The 22502-nt window shown below is 48.3% G+C and overlaps 8 protein-coding genes across 8 annotated transcripts; 6 read left to right on the forward strand and 2 right to left on the reverse strand.

Moving 5' to 3' along the window:
* Window positions 1-800: 800 nt before the first annotated feature.
* On the forward strand, window positions 801-1028 carry TRV_04654 (uncharacterized protein; the record flags this gene model as incomplete). Its single annotated transcript, XM_003021176.1, has 1 exon — window positions 801-1028. One exon carries the CDS (start codon window positions 801-803, stop codon window positions 1026-1028), a length of 228 nt encoding a protein of 75 aa, XP_003021222.1.
* A 465-nt stretch (window positions 1029-1493) lies between these two features.
* TRV_04655 (uncharacterized protein) lies at window positions 1494-2866 on the forward strand (the record flags this gene model as incomplete). Its single annotated transcript, XM_003021177.1, has 3 exons — window positions 1494-1905; window positions 1999-2324; window positions 2426-2866. The coding sequence occupies 3 exons, from the start codon at window positions 1494-1496 to the stop codon at window positions 2864-2866; spliced, it is 1179 nt and encodes a 392-aa protein (XP_003021223.1).
* A 988-nt stretch (window positions 2867-3854) lies between these two features.
* On the forward strand, window positions 3855-5526 carry TRV_04656 (cytochrome P450 monooxygenase, putative; the record flags this gene model as incomplete). Its single annotated transcript, XM_003021178.1, has 2 exons — window positions 3855-5298; window positions 5390-5526. The coding sequence occupies 2 exons, from the start codon at window positions 3855-3857 to the stop codon at window positions 5524-5526; spliced, it is 1581 nt and encodes a 526-aa protein (XP_003021224.1).
* Window positions 5527-6103: 577 nt separating this feature from the next.
* Window positions 6104-6931, forward strand: TRV_04657 (uncharacterized protein; the record flags this gene model as incomplete). Its single annotated transcript, XM_003021179.1, has 1 exon — window positions 6104-6931. The coding sequence occupies one exon, from the start codon at window positions 6104-6106 to the stop codon at window positions 6929-6931; it is 828 nt and encodes a 275-aa protein (XP_003021225.1).
* A 2572-nt stretch (window positions 6932-9503) lies between these two features.
* On the forward strand, window positions 9504-11476 carry TRV_04658 (uncharacterized protein; the record flags this gene model as incomplete). Its single annotated transcript, XM_003021180.1, has 2 exons — window positions 9504-9648; window positions 9744-11476. The coding sequence occupies 2 exons, from the start codon at window positions 9504-9506 to the stop codon at window positions 11474-11476; spliced, it is 1878 nt and encodes a 625-aa protein (XP_003021226.1).
* An 86-nt stretch (window positions 11477-11562) lies between these two features.
* On the forward strand, window positions 11563-12987 carry TRV_04659 (uncharacterized protein; the record flags this gene model as incomplete). The annotated part of the gene is made up of 4 exons (XM_003021181.1): window positions 11563-11728; window positions 11852-12078; window positions 12214-12249; window positions 12319-12987. 4 exons carry the CDS (start codon window positions 11563-11565, stop codon window positions 12985-12987), a joined length of 1098 nt encoding a protein of 365 aa, XP_003021227.1.
* Window positions 12988-13363: 376 nt separating this feature from the next.
* TRV_04660 (PHD finger domain protein (Ing1), putative) lies at window positions 13364-15530 on the reverse strand (the record flags this gene model as incomplete). The annotated part of the gene is made up of 4 exons (XM_003021182.1): window positions 13364-13956; window positions 14022-14209; window positions 14404-15035; window positions 15159-15530. 4 exons carry the CDS (start codon window positions 15528-15530, stop codon window positions 13364-13366), a joined length of 1785 nt encoding a protein of 594 aa, XP_003021228.1.
* A 755-nt stretch (window positions 15531-16285) lies between these two features.
* TRV_04661 (uncharacterized protein) lies at window positions 16286-19622 on the reverse strand (the record flags this gene model as incomplete). The annotated part of the gene is made up of 4 exons (XM_003021183.1): window positions 16286-16824; window positions 16888-17261; window positions 17316-19348; window positions 19416-19622. 4 exons carry the CDS (start codon window positions 19620-19622, stop codon window positions 16286-16288), a joined length of 3153 nt encoding a protein of 1050 aa, XP_003021229.1.
* Window positions 19623-22502: the final 2880 nt, after the last annotated feature.

The following is a 22502-nucleotide window of genomic DNA, read 5'->3' on the forward strand; positions in this document are numbered from 1 at the left end:
GCGGACGGGCGCCAGGTGGAAAGCCTGAGAGCGTGCGCTTTGAGAGCTCTGATATCGCTTAGCCAACGCTGTCAATAGTTCATGGCGTACCGAGCGCTGTGCAGAGTGCTATTTTCGTCTCCCAGTGGCTAAACTCCTGGCCTGGGCCGGTGAGAAACAGAGACTTGGCTCTTCAGCCGGGCTTCGTGTCTTTGCCATGCAACAAATCGACTCTGGGATCAGCCATTCCACAGGCACCCCTAGTATGCGCAACGAGTTTATTTCCTTGCATGGGCTGGGACCCTCGAGGGATACCCGCGTCGTCGTTATGCTTCCTCTTTCCTTTTTCCATCCCTTCTCTTCCCCCCCCCCATCCCTTAGTTTGGAAAATAACTATTCCAGCCCACGATATTAACATAGTGCTATACCTCGTAACATTATTTTTAAGAGAGGTCATTTCGCCCCGTGCTGCCTGTGTCCCCATTATTGAACTTACGATGGTGTTAATATTGGGCAGGTTTTTCTTCTTTTCCTGTCAATGTTGCAGGTTTTCCACGTTGTTCAAAATTTCCGATCTTCGCCCTCTTTTTCATCCATCATCATTGTGATTTCATTCCTTCGCAACCTCCAGTTCCCCAACCACTCGCTCCCTTGCTCCGTCCTTCCAGTCTGACGGTTACCTTACCCATCCCCGTCTTTGAGGGTCCAACGGCTAAAACTCTATTCTGCTCCCACCCTTTGCCCCGGAAGCTGTGAATATCAATCAGTTCAGGGAGAGATATCTTGCTGTATCTGGACATCCCAGACAGACCTAAGCAAAGATGTCTTCCGACTCTATTTCGACAAAGCGGTTGAAGAGCGCTGAGGAGAGCGTTGGACATCCAGAGGAAGCCTTCACGTATGACGAACAGCATCAGCATGTGCCAGCCAAGTATATGGGCACGTCTCGAGATCGAGATGATATGTGCCAGCTGGGAAAGACACAGGTCTTGAGAGTAAGTCTCCTTTGCATTCATACATTGACTGTTTTCTCCAGAAACCAAAATTAATCTGCCATCCTTATTATAGAGAAATTTCCGTTTTGTTTCTATTCTCGGATTCGCATGTACGCTGATTGCAACCTGGGAGGTGGTGTTAAGGTACGGTTTGCTATTCTTCAGAGCTCTCTTCATTCAATTTTACAGCTTGGATAAATAACTGACAAGAATAGTCTTCTCGGATTTGCTTTACTTGACGGAGGCACGGCTGGTCTTATTTGGGGGTTTCTAGCTGTCTCGTGCGGCTTCTCACTGGTATTCGCAAGTCTTGCAGAGATAGCTTCAATGTGAGTTCTCTCTGTTGCTCCTGTTTTACGCCCTTGCATCATGCTGACTGCAATCAGGTCCCCTACGGCTGGTGGTCAGTATCACTGGGTTTCCGAGTTCGCCCCACCGAGCTGCCAAAAATATCTTAGCTATATCACAGGTAAGAGCCTCATTTTACACCTTATGTCTCCGTTCTATCTTTCCTAAGAAATGACCGCAGGCTGGTTATGCTCGACCGGATGGCAGTGCGCTATCGTTACAATTGCATTTTTGGCCGGAACGATTATCCAGGGCCTGTTGGTATTAAATCTACCAGAGTACATTCCCCAGCGCTGGCATGGCACGATGTTGGTCATTGCCATCTCAGCATTTTCGATCATATTTAACACTTTCCTTGCGAAGAAGCTCCCCTTGGTAGAGGCTCTTCTTCTCTTGCTTCACATAATCGGTATAATTGCAATCATTGTACCACTCGTGGTACTTGCTCCCCGCAGTAGCGCCGAAGTTGTTTTCACGAAATTCAATAACGGCGGAGGATGGAGTACTGCAGGGGTCGCGGTCATGGTTGGGCTGCCCCCAGCCATTGCGTCGATGATAGGCTATGACTGTGCAGTGCACATGGGTACGTACACTTCTTCATGCAAGAAACCCTGCAATAGCTGCCTTATCCCTCGGACAACTTGCTGATATGTTATACCTTCCCTTTACGCTATAGCCGAGGAAATCAAAGATGCATCGAAAACACTTCCCCAAGCCATGATGAGTGCTGTGGGAGTCAATTTCGTTCTAGGCCTGGCTGTTATTCTCACCATATGCTTTACCGCCGGAGATATCGATGCAGTCCTTGCAAGTCCAACAGGATTCCCGTTTATCCAGATATTCTTCAACGCTACCAACAGTCATGCAGCAACCAATGCCATGACATCGATCGTCGTCATTACACTCGTTGCAAGCACTATCACCGAAGTGGCAACTGCTTCCAGACAGACTTGGTCATTTGCCAGGGATAGGGGGGTGCCATTTGCTGATTTTCTGTCCCACGTAAGTAAAACAAAAAATCTAATTACCCCGTTAACGTTCTGCATGGCTACCCAGATTTTTAATTGTCTGTTCCCTGCTGACATGCTACAATTAATAACCAGGTCAATCCATCATGGAACATTCCTCTTCACGCCGTGATAGTCTCGCTGGTTGTGACTATCTTACTGGCACTAATCAACGTTGGCTCAACTACCGCCCTAAATGCCATTACTTCTCTGACAGTCGCCTCCTTGATGAGTGCGTATCTGATCTCCATCGGGTGCATTTTGCTCAAACGCATTCGCGGTGAAGCACTCCCTTCCCGGCGCTGGTCTCTTGGCAAATATGGAGGGTTCATCAACGCTGCAGCGATGCTGTTCCTCCTCCCGCTGTTTATATTCTCCTTCTTCCCATTAACTAAGGAAGTAAACGCCACGACGATGAACTGGAGCTCGGTCATCTACGTGTCAGTCATCTTGTTTGCGACCGTCTACTACTTCGCTTATGGCAAGAAGACATATGTTCCTCCAAGCTCTCTTGTGAGGAGGCCTTTCAAGCCCTGAGGTCGCACGATGGCTGGTATCTGTGTTTTGCATTTCTATTCTTTTCCCCCTTTCCACTTTTTCTCCTCTCTTAACATTCCCAATTCATATATACTTGGGTATCCCGAAATCGGCAATTCGGGACGGCGAAGGTGGCTTGTTTTGCGACTTTATTCTTTCCTCTTTGACTCTTTTACCCCTTTCTTGTTGTACCTATATAAAACGGGCGCTCTTGGTTTTGTGGTTCGAGCGGGAACTATATAAAACTCGCCCGTTGGCTCCCCCATTCATTAAGCTGAATATCAAATGAAAACAAAGCAAAAAATCACAAAAAGAAATACAACGGCTCCAGTTATTATAGTTTACGGCTAAAATAATACGGATTGCTCCTCTTAGCACAAGGAGCAGCATTGTAAGACCCAGCGCAGGTTGGGGGATATGCCTGGAGCTTCGATCAAGGGGGAAAGTATTTCCGCGGATTCTGCAGGATGGCGGAGCTGCCACGATAGCAGATTCCCACATGAGCTGCCATGGATGCAGGCCGGGGCTTCATGTTTCTGGAGCGTGGCCGGTGTTGTACAGCCATATGGAAGACTTTTGGCGTAATTGTGCACTGGGTCGGGGTGGATGTGATACATATACATATTATGCGAGGGTAGGACGGGATATCGAGCGAGAGTACCAACGTCGAATCAACGGCGTGCTTTTACAGGCTCTGGCCGCTCGCTATCTACATCTCCGGTTAGATGGCTGGTTTATAAGAAAGGGTTAGATGGCTGGTTTATAAGAAAGTACAAGGAATACCTTGGCTATTTTAGTTATGCTTTCCGCAGGGCCTGTTTTTCGCGGGGGTTGTGACGGGTTTATATGGGAATGCACCTCTATATATATGAGTTGGAGACAAGCCCCCTTTTTGACGAGAGCGAGATATCCAACGCACAGCAACACCACGCTATTCCCAGTCAGCCATCTCTGTTACTAGAGAAAGGGAAAGTGGGAGGCCATCGTCATGATTTACCTGCTCGCCATTCCCGTCCTCGCGGTCTGCGTGTACCGATATATCATCTACCCCATATACTTCTCGCCGCTGGCCCGGATCCCCAAAGCGCACTTCACTTCTCCGTTTCTTCCAACATGGCTATGGTGGATACGCAACTACCGCTGCCGTGAAGTATCGACCATCTATGCCTTGCACAAGAAGCTGGGACCGATCGTTCAGCTGGCCCCGAACGAAGTCAGCGTCAACTCGGCCAACGGGCTCAAGACCATATATCTCGGCGGGTTCCCCAAGGACAACTATTATGAAGACCTGTTCATGAACTATGAGCGATACCCTAACTTGGCCAGCATGCTATCCTTCAAGGCACACTCAGAGCAGAAGAGGATGGTGTCCCGAGTCTATTCAAAGTCTTTCATCCTAGCCTCGGAGGATCTGAGAGTCGCCTCTGAAAAGCTGATCTGGGAGAGATATCTGCCCATGTTTGAAAGAATTGCACTGCCATCGTCGTTCCCGTCTGATCATGAGGAGGAAAGACTGAAACTAGGCCCTGAAAAGACGCTGAACGTCTTCCCTCCTTTCCAGGCTGTGGGTATGGATTTTATGACAGCATATCTCTTCGGAATTGATGCTAGTACAGACTTCCTCCGTGACACCGAGTATCGAGACCGCTGGCTGAAGCTATATTCCGTGTTCAAGACACAGCTCCCAAAGCAACGAGCGTTTGGAGAGGTTGAGAACCTCTGCCTTAAGATGTGTGATCAAGTTGCGAGCCAATTGTCGTGCAAGGAGAAGGGGGCGGCCGAGCTCAAGACCGGTTCAACCAAGCCAGTGGTATACGGTCAACTCTTTAACGGCATATTTTCTCAGATCAACCCAGACAGTGATGCTGAAAAGGCTGATGCCAGGTTCCGAGTTGCCTCCGAAATGATGGACCATATAGTTGCCGGCCACGAAACAACCGGAATAACACTAACTTATATCGTCTATGAATTGTCGCAGAACCCTGAACTACAAGCAAAGCTACGAGAAGAACTGCTCACCTTGTCCCCTCCGATATTCTATAAACAAGACAGCACCTTGGAATCTTCCAACGCCGAAAAGGAAAAGGGCAGCAGACTCCCTTCATTCCATGCGCTGGATGAACTCCCCTTGCTTAATGGCATCGTGCATGAAACTCTTCGAGTATATCCTGCTGCACCGCTCCCATTACCTCGGGTTGTTCCCGCTGGTAAACCAGTAGAACTGGAAGGCTACCAGATACCCGCCGGCACCCGAGTAATGTCCTCCGCATACACACTGCACCGAAACCCAGAGGTATTCCCTGAGCCTGAGAGCTGGAAGCCCCATAGATGGATTGAAGCGGATAAAACGCACCTTGAAAAGATGCGACGACTCTTCTGGGCCTTTGGGAGCGGCGGAAGGATGTGTCTGGGAAGCAACTTTGCTCTTCAGGGTATGTATATTTTGAAAATTTCAATAATATGGCTATCGTCAATCCCCTCGTGTTCAAGGACCCTTGGCTGACCTACGTCTTTCTGTTTAAGACATCAAACTCGCCATTGCCGCACTTTACACGAACTATACTACCTTTGTCGTTGGAAACGATAGCATGGAACAAACTGAAACATTCATAGCACAGCCAGTCTCGGGGAAGCTGATCATTGGAGTCAAGCATGTTTAAGGCAAGAATATCTGTCACAGGTTGAGGACCGAGCTAGCTAGTTATGAGTAATGTGAATGAAGGAAGATTATCGTTAGTCAGTATAACATAATGTGCTTCGAAATGCAAGACAACGTCCATTATCGCCAGTAATTAAGGAACAGTCACGATTTGTCTAGCCTTCCTGTGAAACATCCACCCGGCCCTGTGCCGGATCAACGATAATCCCACAAACCGAACCATCAACAGGTGGGTGGTTTCTTTTGATAGAGAGCCATTTGGCAAACATTGTATAAACTCATAAAGCCTTGACTGGGTATACTTTATGGCTTCTATATTTTAAGCTCGTCTGGCTCCAGAAGTGGGAATGAAAGTTCGAGCTCATATCAGAATCTGCCGCCTGATTCTGCGTTGTGATTGGGTGGCTGGCCCAATATAAAGCTTGGCATAGAGGAGGCTCAAGTCGCCAGTCACGTGCAAGGCTGTTCCTTTTGTTAAACGCGGACGTCGATCTTGAAACGTCTGCCTGCAATTCACCGCGAGTTCAAGCAGATACCGTCAGCCATGTCGAGGAGTGATGCCTCACTACTGGCCTGACATGCCTTTCGATTATCTGGAGTGGCTGGTTCCTGTCCTACCAGAATCATGGCTTATATTCCTTTACGAGCAGGCTAAAGCCCAGAAAACCACCCATCTCCACGACGATCCGTATGTGAGGCCAGTGATAAGAATATCAGACAAAATTGCTGTAAAGTGCGGGCATGGAGTGGCCCCGGGTGAGGCTGCGACACAGCAATATGCCTATCAGCACCTCGATCGACGGGTTGTTAGAGTTCCACGGGTCTACCGCTACTTCCAAGTGAAATCTAACTCTTCATGGCCGATAGGCTACATTTTTATGGAATATATCCCTGGGAAAACGCCCGAAGAGGTAGACCTAAACAATGATGACATCTCTAAACGTCTCGCTGATGTTGTCTGCGAGCTTGCAACAGTATCTGGAGGTGCTACACCAGGACAAATTAATGGTGGGACACTTGAAGGATACTTGTGGGGAGACGATGGCACAAAAGATGTTTTTCATTCCGTTGATGATATGAATCACTGGCTCAACAGGCGACTTAAACTTCTCAACAAGGAGATAGACCTACGGCCATACCCGCTTGTTCTCTGCCACCTTGACCTTTGCCGTCGGAACATAAAACTATTGGACGACGACTCTCTATGTTTGCTTGACTGGGGTCATTCCGGATTTTTCCCACGGTTCTATGAAGTTGCTGCTGCTCAGTGTATCAACGATGATGGTGCTTACATTCGAAGTCTTTCTAATGCCGTTAAAAGCAAAGCAAACCTATCTGAAGATGAGGAAAAATGTGTTTGGCTGATTTTGAGGGCTCGAGCGGCAAGTTTGCGCTATATATTGTGAGTCAATATGCTTAGTGGGAATATGATAGAGAACTAACCTTTCTGTAGTGAGCCCCGCGAGAATAATCTTCGGACTCTTGCTGATATCGAATCGTTGCCGCCATTGCCGCCTCTGCCACCTGTGGAACCTTTACCGCACAAATGAGGCTTAAGTATCATTTAAAATTAATTCTGAATACTGCCCTTTGTACCTAGCTATAGTGAAGCAGTCAAACTCAGGTTTTGTGGCAAAGCTCTTTCGTACCCATATTTCCAAGCTGTGTGATATAATATAACTAATAACCTTTTCACACTCTCTATCAACGCTTCACCCTTTCTCGACTCTCTACTCGTTTAACTACCTATCTTAGGGCCTATCAGTCTTCTTGTTTAGCGCAGAATTAGCGGACTCTTGAATAATAGTATATCTAGAAATAAAGTGGGTAAGACATAAGGAATGTAGGTAGCATAGTCTTCTGTAAATAGGCAGCAGCGAGATTTTAACAACATTCTATATGACTCTCTACCATAGAGATATTATAAGTAGGAGGCCAGGTTTATTTCCTTAAGAATGATTTAATCTTTCAAGTGAGGTAAATTGAATAGGCGGTATGCAGACAATAATCCTTTGAGATGAGCCATTTCAAAAATTGTATAGGTAAATTTAGGGGTAGGGGGGCCTCGCCGGCCCGGAAAACTCAAGTCTTTCTAATGCCTGCAGTTCATACATGTGTCCTTGTATTTTACCCCTTAGGTTCCTACACGAAAGCTCCAGGAACTATCGCCTCGAATTCGGGGGACTTGTCTCGAGAGTAATTGTACTGCAAGTCATTATAGGCTCGCATGATAGCGTCTTTGCCATTTGGGTGAATGTAACCGGCACCCTCCAAATCCTCGATAATAGTTTTCCTATCCTTACGTTAATGGACTGAGGGTAGTCATATTTCTAGGATACTTACACCCAAACATCCTACTCCACTAGGAGCTAGCCTGTAGTTGCGGCGTCCTTTTGTTAGGATAAGTCGGGTAACATGACCGACAGTCAGCCCTGTAACTGCTGGAATGTCGATATCGTGGAGGGAGCTGTGTGATGATTCATATTCACACCGGGTTTCGTCATATGTGCCCATGGTATCCGTGGGACCTGCCTTGGTCATATTCAGTCGCACCGACTTGTCATTGCCTGTGAGAAGAAATATGGAGGCATGATTTCCACTACGGGTATCCGATTCAAAAAAGTACCCGGTTGTGTGCATGGTAACCCTAATGACAGTGACGGGGAGGAGGAATTCCTCTGGTTTGAGTGTGGGGGACATGACTGCTCAAAGAGGGTGTTTGGACTCGGTAGTGTCAAAGACAACTAACCTCTTTGCCGCTGATTGGGCCTGTAATTTTGGTTGAATGGCAAATTTGATAATGTAATATCGTATCCGCAGGGTGTAATTGCATGGAATCATCTCCTCAAGAGTGAGGGCGAAAGGCTGGTTTAAATAAACCAACCTCCCCCTCCTTCCACCAGGGGTATATCATGACGGGCGCGTAGAGTCTCCATTTGTATGTACACAATCTACTTTACTGCCTTCAGAAGGCAGCAATATAGATTGCGAATACAGATCCTGGAAAATGCGGGTAAAGGCCTTCCATGCAGGGCAAGGGGTTGTGGGCATACTACTTGGTATATATCAGACCAGGACGACCACTCGATTCAGTCAAAAGAGTGACAGTGCATTGAATGAGACAAGGACGGGTCAGATACGTAGTGATCCGACAGGTCGATCCGGTTCCCTGGGCCTGCAGATGTTGGGGGCCGCGCAGAGAAATGAGAAAACATCGAGATGAGTCACAAATGTAGCCTATCATCAAAGGCACTTCGTGACTGAGCCAAAAGAGTAAGCCCGCAGCGGAGTTGCCGTGCTGGCATGCGCCTCGAAGCAGATGAACGGTTGGATATCGTGTGCTCTTGGAATGGTCCAGGTGATGCTGAATCCCCGTCGGAGGGCCCTGTGTGGAGGCTGCGCCGCATGGCTGGGCGCGTAGCTACAGGAGAACAAATTTCAGCCTCCAGGAACTGGCATCTCTCCGAGCATATTGTGGTTGGTAACCAAATGGTAAATCCTGGCGTCGCATTCAAGAACTTTGGGGATGTCTGGTAGCTATGTAGGTAGGGGTTAACTGGTGAATTGTCAATGCATAGTGAATGGTCACCTCCCTACTGGTTGATGCAACGGGTATCATAAGCCGGCAGCCAGTCATAAGCCCCATTAGTCTCTATCCATAATCCGTCTCCGTGGGTATCAAGACAGCAAGCTGGTCAAGAAGTTGTCAAATCTGAAGATTCGCCCTTCGTCGTCCTTCCGGTTATCAAACTTGACCGTTCACGTGACACATCTTTTTTGGGCTTCTTTTTCTTCCATCCAAGCGACCAACTGCGAAAGAAAGGCAGCAATGTCAACGCTGCAGACGAATTGTCTCTCTGCCCGTGTATTTGTTTTAATCTGACCTGCAGCTCTGCCCTCCAGATGGGTCCAGGCCATCTGATCAACGCCGTACAGCACAGTGGGAGCTGCCAAAGTAGCTTGCACCAGGCGTGAGCCATGGCACCGACTTCTCCCAGCGCATCTGCGTCTTACAAGAAGAAGGATGGAACGCTGGCGATATCGAGCGATCTTCAGTCTATAACGTGGACTCCTAAAAATGGGTCAGATAGCTTGTTGTCGTTGCAAACAGCGTCCGTCACCAGTATGTTGCCAGCTGCGCCCAGGTGCTATGAGCAGCAGACGTGGGGAGCGGGAGTCATGATTTTGTTGGCTAACATGGAAGATTGTCTTGACCAGACTTACAGCAGACTCCCGTTAATAACCCGAAGGTTATGCTGAAAATATTTGTCCAAGGGCCACCACCAGGTCAAGGTCAGAGCCAGGAAAGCGCAGCTCCGGTTCCATACGTTTTTACATTCACCTCGCCCTCTAATGCTCGCGCCGAGGCCGATGCGATCAAGGAAGCTCTGAATACTATCATTCAAAATACAAAGTTAGCCCAGACGCCGGCACGAGATGGCACACCCACAGCGCCTGCAGCTGCGAAGCCGCCCTGGTACGACGATAATCGCCTCAAAGCCGACATGGCTCTGCAGCAGTCTCTGTTGAATTTTAACGAGGGTCTAAAGCGTGTTTTTGCGGAGTCTCTGCGAACAAAGCCGGCTTCAGTTACACACGGGCAGCTTGTATCTCAGTTTTGGTCTTCTCGAATACACCTGCTGCGGGCCCATGCTATAGAAAAATCTCAGGAACAAGGAGCCTATAACGTATTGTCAACTGTCAAGCCGCGAGTTGAGGATAAGCGAAGGCTTAATTTGAGCAAGGAACAGATCCAGTTGATATTCAGCCAGCACCCGTTAGTTAAAAAGGTTTACGATGAGAACGTTCCTAAGGTGGCAGAGGAGATATTCTGGTCTCAATTTTTCCAGAGTCGCCTTTTCAAGAAATTGAGAGGCGAGCGGATAACGGACGCTGACCCAACGGACTCCTTACTTGATAAATACCTGAAGTATGATGAGAATACGGGACAGCCTGCTAATGAATTCGAACGGGTGCCCCATCTTATCAATCTAGAAGGAAATGAAGAAAATGTCTCTCAAAGACAAGGTAATCGACCTTCCTTTGATATGAGACCAACACCGGTAGACAAGGTTCCTATAATCAGGACTTTGAACTCCCTCAGTGAAAAGATTATGAGGAATGTGGCTCCTGCCGACCAGCATCTGACCAACGCTGAAAATGCGGACAGAGAAGTCTATAACGAGTTGCAATTGCGAGATCTTCGGGAGCAAGAGGAACAGAAACGTATCATGTTGAATATTCGCGATCAAAGCCGCTTCTTTTCTGAAGGAAATGCTGGTGAAATCAAGAAAGAGCAAGTTGTAGCGAAACAAGATCCAACAGCCAGCTTGAATATGTTGCGGTCAGACTTCAGTCGGACATACATAGATACGCCTCAAGTTAAGCTAAGCCGCCTTGTCGAGCCTGAGGATGGGGATAGCAGTGATGAAGAGCAATCAAAACCCAAGAAAGAACCGGTTGGTTCAAAGGCAAGTCTAGCAAGTGCCAAATCCCAGATCTTTGGAATAATCGGGCAACGAAAGGCTCAGGCAGACCCGGAGTCCTCTTCGAGTACTTGTGGCCTTTCACAAACGATCTTTGATCGCCTAGCTCTGACGCATGCCACCACAACTGAGTTTCTAACTCAATTTTGGAATGCGTTTCTGTCGGGAAACCCTGATCGAGCTTCTGAGATTGCATCAATGGTGGAATCACTTAACAGAGCCATGGATCGAATAAACGAGGTTGCAAAGGCAGCCGAAGCAGAACGGCAGGTCGAACTTGACAAGCTCAAGAAACATGCGAGAGAGGTAATGGCTTCTACGGGTAGGAGGATTCGTCTCGCCGAGGTTGATGGCGGCGAAAAGGTTGTCAAGCAGCTTATGGGCCCAACTATTAATGCGTTATCAAAGGCCACAGCTGAGTATCAAAAAGCCCTTGCGCAGCAGACGGCAGAGGGACAGTCTTGATTTTAGCATCGGTGCATCATTTCTTTGGACACTGAAAAAGGGGTTCTGAGGAATTCGGAGTCTGGCTGCATTCTACATTGGAGGCAATGCTATTTATTCTAGATATCATCATGAGCAATATCAAATATCAAATATCAATATCAAATATCAATATCAAAACATCTACATCATCCTCAAACGTCAACTTTAAGCTTTCTCTAATTGTAGTGACATCCCGGTGGTCCGTGCGGATCAACCACTTCGGCCCATCTGGCAAGTTTCGCTCTCAATGAAGCAATCAATACTTCAAACAACGCAAACACGACACGACACGCTGGGTTCTTACCGCCTAGCATAACATGTTACTGCAAATTTAAATCTCTGGTTTGACTGCAGGCCGCGGGATCGAGAAAAAACAGCGAGGTAAACCTGAAGAGGCGAAAGAACGCATCAGGATGCTCAGCTCCGGATTCACGAATGCGCCGGTGACCAAATTGGCTCTCGTCTATATCATTGCTGCATCGATACTGGTGAGCATTGCAGATGCCAAATACCTGTTTTACATCCAAGTGAATCCACACATATGGCAGTATCATCAGCTATGGCGGTTTCTAATCTGGCCGGTACGCTATTATTATACCCTTGACTTCCGTATCATCCTAAAGTGCCATTGGAGTAATTAATATACTAATTCGGTCATACAAGCTCTGTTATACCAATTCCACGGAGGTTCTACAGGCGGGAATGGTTATCTATAGCTTACGGGTCATCGAACGGCTATGGGGATCGAGGAAGTTCGCGGTGAGGATCTCTGAAAGGATGATAGATGAAATAACTCAATTACTGACTATACCATACTATAGAGCTTTATTCTTAGCACTCTTCCATTTACAACTTTTCTCCCGCCTCTTATCCTCACGATTACAGTCCGCCCGCTATCTTTAAATACGCTGAACCATCTCCCCGCTGGACCAACCGCAATTCTCTTCGCCATACTCGCGCAGTACCACGCTACTATCCCCACGACATACAAGTACCGTTTGTTAACCGGCTCATCGGGTAATGGACCAGCCATTACATTCAGTGACAAATCGACGATATATTTCCTTGCATTCCAGCTGGCCTTATCGCAATTGCCCCACACTATACTACCGGCATTCATAGGCTGGGTGATCGGCTACGCATGGCGTGCTGAGCTGCTTCCAAGCAAGATATCATCATGGAGAATACCGGGTTGGATATATGGTGGCTCGCCGGAACGTCAGAGACGACGTGGAATTCCAAGAAATAGGGGTGATGGTGATGCTTCCTCTTCTGGGACAGGAAGCAGAGATCCAGAGCGGTTAGAAGGGCTACGGCGACGGCTAGAGGGTGAATCTAGAGCTGCCTTTGTTGCTGTTGCTAGCACAGACACGGATGGGGGCAGAAGAAGCACAGGTAGTGCTGGCGGCGGGGCTGGTGGTGTGCAGGAAGGAGAGCAGCGAAGGCCACTGGCTGGACAGATATTAGACCGGTTTAGGGGGACCTTCTGAGTATCTAGCATGTACAAAATTCAATTATAATTCAATAATATATATCCACCGAGTAAAACCGTAGCGCGAAAAAAATAGAGTAGAGACCAAAGTCCAAGGCTAATAATAGGTCGAGTATCACGCTTGATAATATGTCAAACTAGCAAAAGCGAGTACGCCTATAACGCTGGATATAAACTAGAGCCGCCGCCTCCTCTGCCTTGATACTATGCCCAGTCGTAATGCAATGAAATAACCAAGAAACTCCAAAAACTAAAGAAGATAGACTTATCCTACTTCCCATTGCCTGACTTCGGCTTTCTCGCGCCGTCCTTGCATTCGTTGCAGTACCATACAACTAAGAAAGTGGAAAATTAGCCATGTCCGTAATAACTAGTTATATCAAAGAAAATAAATACTCACCACTCTTGGATGGTGGTTTGGTCAATCCAACACATGAGAGATGGAACCATTCCCGGGGGCAGTTCGGGTTATCGCATGCTACCATTTCTCCGAAGCTGACTTCGTTACAGTAGCAGTAACGCGGCTCCATTGGATCATCTCCTTCTGCACCGCGAGGTTCATCAGCAGTTTCATCGGCAGCCGCGGATAAAGCCATCTGCCGAGCAGTTGATATACTGCCGGTTTTCTTATGAGACCGCTTAGGGCCATCACCCGTCCTAGACGGGCGTGATCTTTGCTGTGACTCGGTATATGTGGAGGAAACCGGCGTCGAGTTCTTGGATGAGCGTTTTGTGGAAACACCGGTATTCAGTTCTGGGAGGTTCGAGTAGTCCGCTTTACCATCATGCATGTGGCTAGAGGTTCCTACAGGACCCATGGAGCTAGCGTCTTCATGTTTGAGCTCAAGGGCAGCTGTCTTTGGGCTGTTTCTAATGCTATCTCCATTTGATCTGCTTGCTAATGTGTCAATTCTGGGACTCGCTGCACCTTTCGCGGATGGAGGTCTGGCATCTAACAGGTCTTTTTCTATCATTATAGTGTCAGATAATGTATCATCGAAGAGAATACTTTGTAAGCTCTAGAAAACATACTAGGGTTGCGATTTGAAGCAGACGAAGACGGCCGTTGGCGAGAAGCTGGAGTCTGATTCTGTTGTGGTCGTGATTGAGCGCGAAGGGAAGATGCTGGTGCAGGACTGTTGGAAGTGTGGCCGAGCTGAGAGACGTTCAATGCACCGGAAACGGATGAAGAGCCCGCGTTCGATGATACAGTATTCGTTCTACTTTAAAAAATAATATGTTAGTTCGAATTTCTTCATGGTAATGGCGCGCTTTCAACAAGAGGTATATGCTGGTGACTGGAAGGAAGTAAGCCCCTTTTGCATTATGGAAGCAGGAGTAGACGCAAAGGCATCTAGCTCTTCCCCAGATATTGGTGCAGGAATATGATGATTTCCAGGCAGGATAAACGTACCTTTTTCGTGCGGCCGAATTAGCATTAGGAGCCCTTGTTCTCTTTTTCACAGCATCCGGCGCAGGACTCTCTTTTGATCCGGCTCGGCCACCAGCATTTGTTGCATTACTCGCGGATCGCTCCATAGCTGTTGCTGCCATAGATTGAGTATGCTCTACCTTTCGGCGTTTCGCAGTCACAATCCCGGTGGCACCCCCAGCAGTTAAAGCCTGCTCACTCGATTGGTTGTCTGCAATTTTACTTTTCGGCCCTGGCTTGCCTCTTCGTACGGTAATGCCTCGAGCCTCATCTGCTTCAATCTCTGCTTGGGTTCGACGCTGTCGGCGAACTGGCTCTTTCTTTGGTTCGTTATCCGCATCTCCGTGGGCGGCTCTATGGCTGTTTGCACCTGCAGTATCTCTCCTAGGGCGTTCATTGACAGCACTAGCACTTGTTTTCGGCGTAGGTTTGTTGATATATGCCCAGTGCGTTAAACTCCCAAGCCGAGCCTCATCACTCACTTCTCGCTGTACATGCGGGTAAATAGCATCAAGTCGGCTAACATCTCGTTGGAGTGTCGCATTTGCGTTGCGTGCAACATGATTCTTTTCATCGATGGTTCCTAGGAGGTCGCCGAGAGTAGAACGGATGCTCTGAAAAACCTGTCTCGTTGGTGTGACATCGACCTAAGGTGAGATTCAGTTAGCAAGCCATCTTGAGCTCGCCAGATGTGTTCAGAATGGTTAACAGAAGGCACTGGAGAGTTGAAAGCGTACCTGCTTCGGTCTGGGAGCATCGTAGTCTACGGAGATCAGCTTCGTTGCGGTAGTGAGCAATTTGGACAGCTGCTCCTCCAGCGCCCACGCTTTGCCATCAACCTCGTTCAGTAACGAATTATGTCTCCGGAACTCTCTAGGAAGTGCATCGATAGCATCGCTAAAGTGAGTGATTCCCGGATAGATCCCCGCTGGTACCGAGTTGCCGTGGACAGAACCACCGGCTCCATGTCCTCCCCCGAGGCTGGAGGGGCCACCGGTAAGTCCACCGATAAGCGACGTGCGGCCAGCGGTCTTGGACTGTCTAGAAGGGTTCGTTCGGGTTTGACGAGAGGTTTGGCGTATGTTGCTGGCATTGCCGCCGGTAGGCATGCTGCTCGACGCCATTGCGAGAGAGTGTGAACAAACTGCGCTTGCGGTAGCGGAACGGTAGATAACTAGGGCTGTCTTGACGCAGAAACGAATCTGGGGTCAAGGCTACGCCCCGAAACAGCTTTCTAAGCGGAGGAAAAGCGCAGCAAAAGCCCTGCTGCCTGGCCAAGTTGTAAAGATGAAGTCGTGAAGTCGTGAAGTCGAAGAAGCCGACGAAGACGCAAAAAAGAAGCGTGACTTTGAAGCTTTCCGCAGTGGAGCCTATTCGGGTTTAGCGTGATACAAGTGTGCTTATATAATTAAAACAAGGTTTGTGGTTAAAAATAGCCTGCTTATTGTCATTTTCAATTATTTTGCACTGGATAGCTTCTAGATGTAGAAATGAGTGCTATGCATTATGACATAAATCTTCTATCAAATAACATTGAACGTGGCCGCTGATGGTGAAGGGATAGTAAATTGAAGCGTATCTTGCGCTGCTGTTGATGACGTATTGTTAGCTAAGCAGTGATGTTTAGTCAGCACGAACTCTAGCTTCGGGCTTTGTATAAGAATTTAAATAAAGGAAGAACATCGATAACAAAGGACGGAATGAATGCGATGAAAGAAAATTATTCGGATTTATACACTATGGAAACAAAGGTGGTTGTGAAAAGGACAAATGAAAGGCCATCACACTCATGCATGTAGAAATGCTATCTTCAATGGGAGACACTTCAGCTCCCATCTGCTTTCTGTTTAATTTCTTGTGCGATCTACTCGCCCTTGAGCTTTTCCTGGTGAACGGTGAAAGCGTCGTGCAATAGATCTTGCTCTTCCTTGATGTGACTGCTCTTCAAGCCAGTGGCCACACTAGCGCTTGGGTTACGACCGGCGTACAGGACATGGCGCCTGTTGTGGTGGACAGTCTCGTTGAGAAGGGTCTCAATGCGGGGCTGCATGTAGCTCCAGCTTCCGGCGTTGAGAGGCTCCTCTTGACAGAAGACAATGTCCTTGGCATTGGGGTAGCTGTCGAGGTTCTCCTTCAGCTGTTGCCAGGGGAAGGGGTGCATTTGTTCGATACGGGTGATGGCAGTGTTCCTGATACCGTTGGCCTCACGGTGCTTGGTGAGGGCAGCCCAAACTTGACCGGAGCACATAATCACACGCTCGATTTTCTCAGGCTCATCAATCTGTTTGCCATGTTGGTCATCGGGGATAATCCAGCGGAAATGGGAATCGCCAGTGAACTCCTCGATGGAGGATCGGCAGCTTGGGTGACGGAGAAGGGATTTCGAGAAGAAAATGATCAATGCTATTAAAGACAGTTAGTACTTGCCTAATATATTTAAAATAATCAGGACAAAAATAAGCTTACGTTTTCGGAATTGACGGTTGATCTGTCGACGGAGGATGTGGAACAAGTTGGCGGGGGAGGTCATGTAGGCAATCTGCATGTTGCAGTCCTGATGTTGTCTGTCAATCTTGTCGGCGGCTGGGTAAACGCGAGGATCCTCGTTGCAAAGCTGGAGGTAACGTTCCAGTCTGCCGGAAGAGTGCTCAGGGCCCTGGCCATCATATCCATGGGGCAAAGACATGACGAGACCAGATCGCTGAACCCATTTCGATTCACCGGAGGCAATGAACTGATCAATGATACATTGGGCGTTGTTGGCGAAGTCACCGAACTGAGCTTCCCACATGACAAGAGCGTTAGGAGAGGTTAGCGAGTAACCGTATTCGAAGCCGAGACTGGAAAAAACAGTTAGCCTGATAACAACAGAGATCGGAATAAGGGGAACTTACGCTCCATATTCACTGAGGGAGGAGTTGGAAATGACAAAGGATCCTTGGTCGGGGCTGATGTGCTGGAGAGCAGTGTATGTGCTCTCGTTCTCTTGGTCGTGGAGGACGGCGTGACGCTGAGAGAACGTGCCACGCTCAACATCCTGGCCAGAAACGCGGACGTGGTGGCCCTCCTTACACAAGGTACCGAAAGCAAGAGCTTCAGCAGTGGACCAGTCGATATTTTGGCCTTCCTTAATGGATTTCTCCCGGTTGGCCAAGATACGCTTTAGGTTGCGGTGTGGAGTAAAGTTCTCAGGAATGCTTCCAAGCTTAGCACCAATCATCTGGAGGGTCTCTGCTTCAACGCCAGTAGGAGGGTGACCGAGGACCTCAGTGGCAAGCTCCTTGGGGGTCTTGAATCCGTTCCAGGCGGAAGTGAGCCACTCTCGACTGGTTGGGGTGTAGTCTTTGCTGCGCTCGAAGCTGTCGTTGAGCATTCCCCAGACCCATTTCTTGTGTTCATCAATATCCTCCTTGGTGAATGTCTTCTCCTTTAGGAGCTTCTCAACGTACTTATCGATCTGGCTCTGTTGGGAGGCAATGCGCTTGTACATAAGAGGCTGAGTAAAGGCGGGCTGATCGGTTTCGTTGTGGCCTTGCTTACGGTAGCAAACGATGTCAATGACAACATCACTCTTGAACTGGGCACGCCAGTCGGCGGCCAACTGGCAGACGTGGTTAAGAGCTTCGACGTCATCACCGTTCACGTGGAAGACTGGAGCATCGATGGCCTTGGCGATATCAGAGCAGTAAGGGGTGGATCGGGCAAAACGGGGGTCAGTGGTGAAGCCGATCTGGTTGTTAACGACAATATGGATGGTTCCTCCAGTGGAGTAGGCAGGTAGCGAATGGAAACCCATGGTCTCGTAAACGATACCCTGGGCAGCGAATGCGGCATCACCGTGAAGAAGAACACCCATGGCAGTGTTGAATTCTTTTTCGTCATTGTTGTAGTGCTGGATGGAGCGAGTCTTTCCAAGGACAACTGGGTCTTCGGCTTCCAAATGAGAGGGGTTGGCAACGAGTGAAAGCTGAACACGCTTTCCAGAGGGAGTTGGGCGCTCGAAGTTCATACCAAGATGGTACTTGACATCACCTGAGCCCTCATCAGATGGTTCGGCGCTACCGCTGAACTCACTGAAGATAGACTCATTGGGCTTACGAACGACGTTGCTGAGGACGTTCAATCGACCACGGTGAGGCATACCGATAACAATATCCTTGACACCGTAGTCGACACTTCGGTCAATCAATGCCTTCATACCGGGTACCAGGGTCTCACAGCCTTCCAGACCGAAGCGCTTGTCATTGGGGAATTTGGTGGCCAAAAACGCTTCGAAGCTGGAACTCCAGATAAGACGGTCCAGAATGCGACGCTTCTCATCGACAGAGTACTTGTATGGCTGGGGAATTTCAATACGGTCACGGATCCAGTCACAAGGAACGCGGTCAGGAATGTGGATGTATTCCACGCCGAAAGAGCCACAGTAGATCTTTTCGCAGGCATCAATAATCTCACGAAGAGTCATCTTCTTGCGGGTCTCAGTCTCGAAGCGAGGGAGGATTCCTGGGCCAAGAGCAAATTCCTCGTCAAGGTCCTTCTCAGTGAAGCCATAGTGGGACAGCTCGAGTTCCTTTGGCTTGCTGTATCCAAAAGAATCAGCCTCCCCGCGAATGCCGAGAGGGTCAATCTTTGCCTTATGGTGTCCACGAGCCTGATACGCGCGGACAAGAAGCTGGACCTTCAAGTGATTGGAGACGTTTGTTCCGGCTGCGTTTCCAGGCATATGCTGAGGGACACCGCCTGTAGGAGTAGGGACAATGGTGGGTGGAGGCTGGAAGGCTTGCGAGATGGGCATCTTACCCTCTTCCATGTTGTGGAAGTAGGTACGCCATGAAACGTGGACGCTTTGAGGGTCCTCCTTCCAGGCCATGTACATCTCATCGATGTAGTTGGCGGTGTTGCCCTGGAGGAAAGAGTCATTTGGGTCCTATGTACACAAGCTAATTAGTTCAAAAAGTAATTTTTTCCAATGTCAATAGAAAGCCTGTACGAACCACTCCTTTGCTGGTCTCGCCAGTCGCAACGGCGTAACCCCTGGTCTGCTCCCAGGCTTTTCTGGCACAGACAACACCCAGAGGTTTCCGGGCTGTCAGCTGAAGATTTGACCTTGCTCCAGAACATATCGAGCGAGTATACGATTGCCGGAGAAGGGAAGAAGCTCCGGACGCCTTCAGCGTCACAGCTCTTGTTGTTCGAAACATATTCACAAATATATTAGAAAATGAAAAGGAAAAAAAGACGTTCTAATGAGAAGAAGTGCCGGTTAGCCCATCTGTCTATAATAATATACCAAGGGCTCTTCTGCTTTGTTTCTTCATACCTATAAGATATTATTTTCTGGACCGCCCGATCTAGTAATTTTTTTTATCGACGTTTCAGCCGCGTTTCAAAGGGATGCAAAAAGAAGTTCAAATACGACCAGCCAAAGAGGACACCAAAAGTATCGGAGTATATAATGGATGTCGAAAGAGGCTGGAATTATCGACTATATCTGCCGTTCCGCCTCACACGAACTCGAGGTCATCAGAACGTCTCCCTTAATTCAAGAGAGACAGGTGTAGGTATAATTCAGGATCTGCTTTTTGGATTCTTTCGTTAGTTAAGATTCAGAAAACAACAGAGAAAGAGGGAAGAAAAAGTAATAGAACAGATCTCAGCGAGTACTAGGGGGAGAATATGGGCTGAACGAGCAAAAGAGGCTCGGACGGCATCGCAGAAAAAGCAACAATCAATAGATCAGCTCATGAGCTGCATACAACCTCCCATAGACTCACACGACACAGCTACTCCGGGCAGCTAAAAGGGGGCTGGCTTGCAGGGGAAAGACAGACGAGGATACATACGGGTAGAACCAGTCAATTGCTCGCAGACAAGGCGAGAATGAAGCACGAATGCAGGATATCGCGAGACAAAAGCAGGCAGAGTCAAGACGGACGTTGCGAGAGAAAGACGATTGAGGTCGAAGTTGGAGCCGGCGGAAAAGACGAAGAGAAAAATAGGACAGCAAGCCTTCCCGATCGGGTAAAGGGCCGTAATATGATTAAGTAAGCCGGCAGAAACTGGGCCGGATATTAATTACATGCCGCCTTTAGCTCGGGCAGTGGCGGCGGTTACCGTACGATACGCCCGGGGCTGGGGCAGTCTGCTGACATATTACGGCTGCCAGCCAATAATCGCCTGCCCATGATGAGACCTGGGTGCAACAACTCCAGGCCCAAAGAGGACTAGCGTGTAACGCAGTATCGCCCGTACAGATCTCTCTTTCTGCATGATTACATTAGCCGATGTTTATTGGCGGACCTTGCGGATTGCTGCAGCTTCTTATTGGTCCATTAATTGTTCCAAGTGGCAGTGCCTCCGATTTTTTGTTTTTGTTGTTTTTTCGTTGTTTTTTTCTGCTTTGAAACTTCGATCTTGTTTTGTATCGTGGCAGAGTTTTTTGTCCCTGGTCTTCGTCTGGCCTAGTAATTGGCCTTTTAAAACCTCATATATCAGCTGGACAAGGAGGCCTGCAGAGTTAAAACGGCTCTGTCGCGATGACGGGGTCAGCCGTTGCCGTGGACATCCAAAGTATTGTTACATGGATGCCGTAGCCGATCACCTGATCGGCAATGGACGCCCTTTAATATCAAAACCTTCCTGGACACGTTGGATTTGACCTCCTGAATATGCAGCTGATGACAAGCAGCCAAGTATCTTTCTTGACGCCCTATTTATGACTACACTTCCAATGCATGGCCTCGTGGACTGACAGCTGTGAATATTTGGCTTGTTGAATTACCAGCTGTTGGCAGATCGCTGGTTGCAGCGGCTTTAGCCCCATCACGGAGCAACATTCCCCGTGAGTCAGACATGGTCCTGTATCACGGGGAGCCAGCTCCGTATTCTCCGTCAAGGTGTCAGTGGTCTCCATGTATGTAATAGTCGACATCCACTCCACCTCATAGCTATTGGACCAGAGAATACTCGGAATGTCGAGCTACTTCACGCGAAGTTTAAGCTGGGATATACAAAAGTATATACTCCCGTAGGCCTGCCAGTTGGGGGAGCTTGCGCACTAGCGAGATCCATCCTATTTGAGCAAGTCAATATTTGACAGAAGTGCCCTCCTCGCCTGTCCGAAGTACATTCCCGACCCTTCTTCTGCAAATCATACCTAAGCTTGTTGCTTGATTCGATCCAACCCCCCACGCCTGCATTGTGGCCCATATAAGTAACCCCGCAGGTCATGGGCTTGCCCTGTGTGGGTAACGATATCAAACAGTTACACCGCCAGGAGGTGAACAACCTTGTAAAGCAGCAGCAGGCCTTCCCGGCAATTGTGACTGCCGATTGAATCATATAGCCAACGATATAGCCTTTATTGCATATCTCTAGAAGATTAGCTGTCAAAGGCCTCAAAGTAGGTTCAATGTGGAATGCAGACTTTAATAAAGCTCGGGGGGTTGCACCTTGTTTAATTCGTTGACTGAAATGAGGAGCAACACGTCCACGTACTCTGTACTCCGTACTCCGTAATAGTGTATTTGTTTACCGTTTACGCTACTTTTCACAATATATGATCAGATTTAACTGTGAGCCGAAGAGCAACTAACTACAGAGCACTCCGTACTAGAGTACTGCTTCCCAGTTGCATATACCTCTAAATGGTCAAGGCGGTCGTATAAATCACTTTAAAAAATTATAAATAACTAGCGCATGATCAACACAAGTCCTTTGTCTATCAAAGCCTGCTAGCCTACAGCAGCCTAGTTGTGTCCAAGGATATCCGAAGGCGGCAAATAACGCTAGAGGAAAAGCAAGTGGTCGAAATATGGAGTGCCTAAGCTCCTCGTGAGAGCGGGAAGGCGGGAGCGGCACGTTGCCGCACCCAACAGGGCGGACGCGGTCTTGGCAGTGGAGGAGGCTTGTCGTACGTCCCGTCTTGAGACCTCCTGAAGCCGTATTACTTGAGCACCTACTCTGCGGAAATGCGGAACATATATAGTCCAGAAAATCAAACGTCTAGCTAGGGTAGTCTAATTTTTATTGTGTTAACTGTACACAGAATCGTAAAGTGCCATTTATATTAATAACCTTTT

The sequence above is a fragment of the Trichophyton verrucosum genome, assembly GCF_000151505.1.
Source record: "Trichophyton verrucosum HKI 0517 chromosome Unknown contig00360_1.f1.exp, whole genome shotgun sequence".
Taxonomy (NCBI): domain Eukaryota; kingdom Fungi; phylum Ascomycota; class Eurotiomycetes; order Onygenales; family Arthrodermataceae; genus Trichophyton; species Trichophyton verrucosum.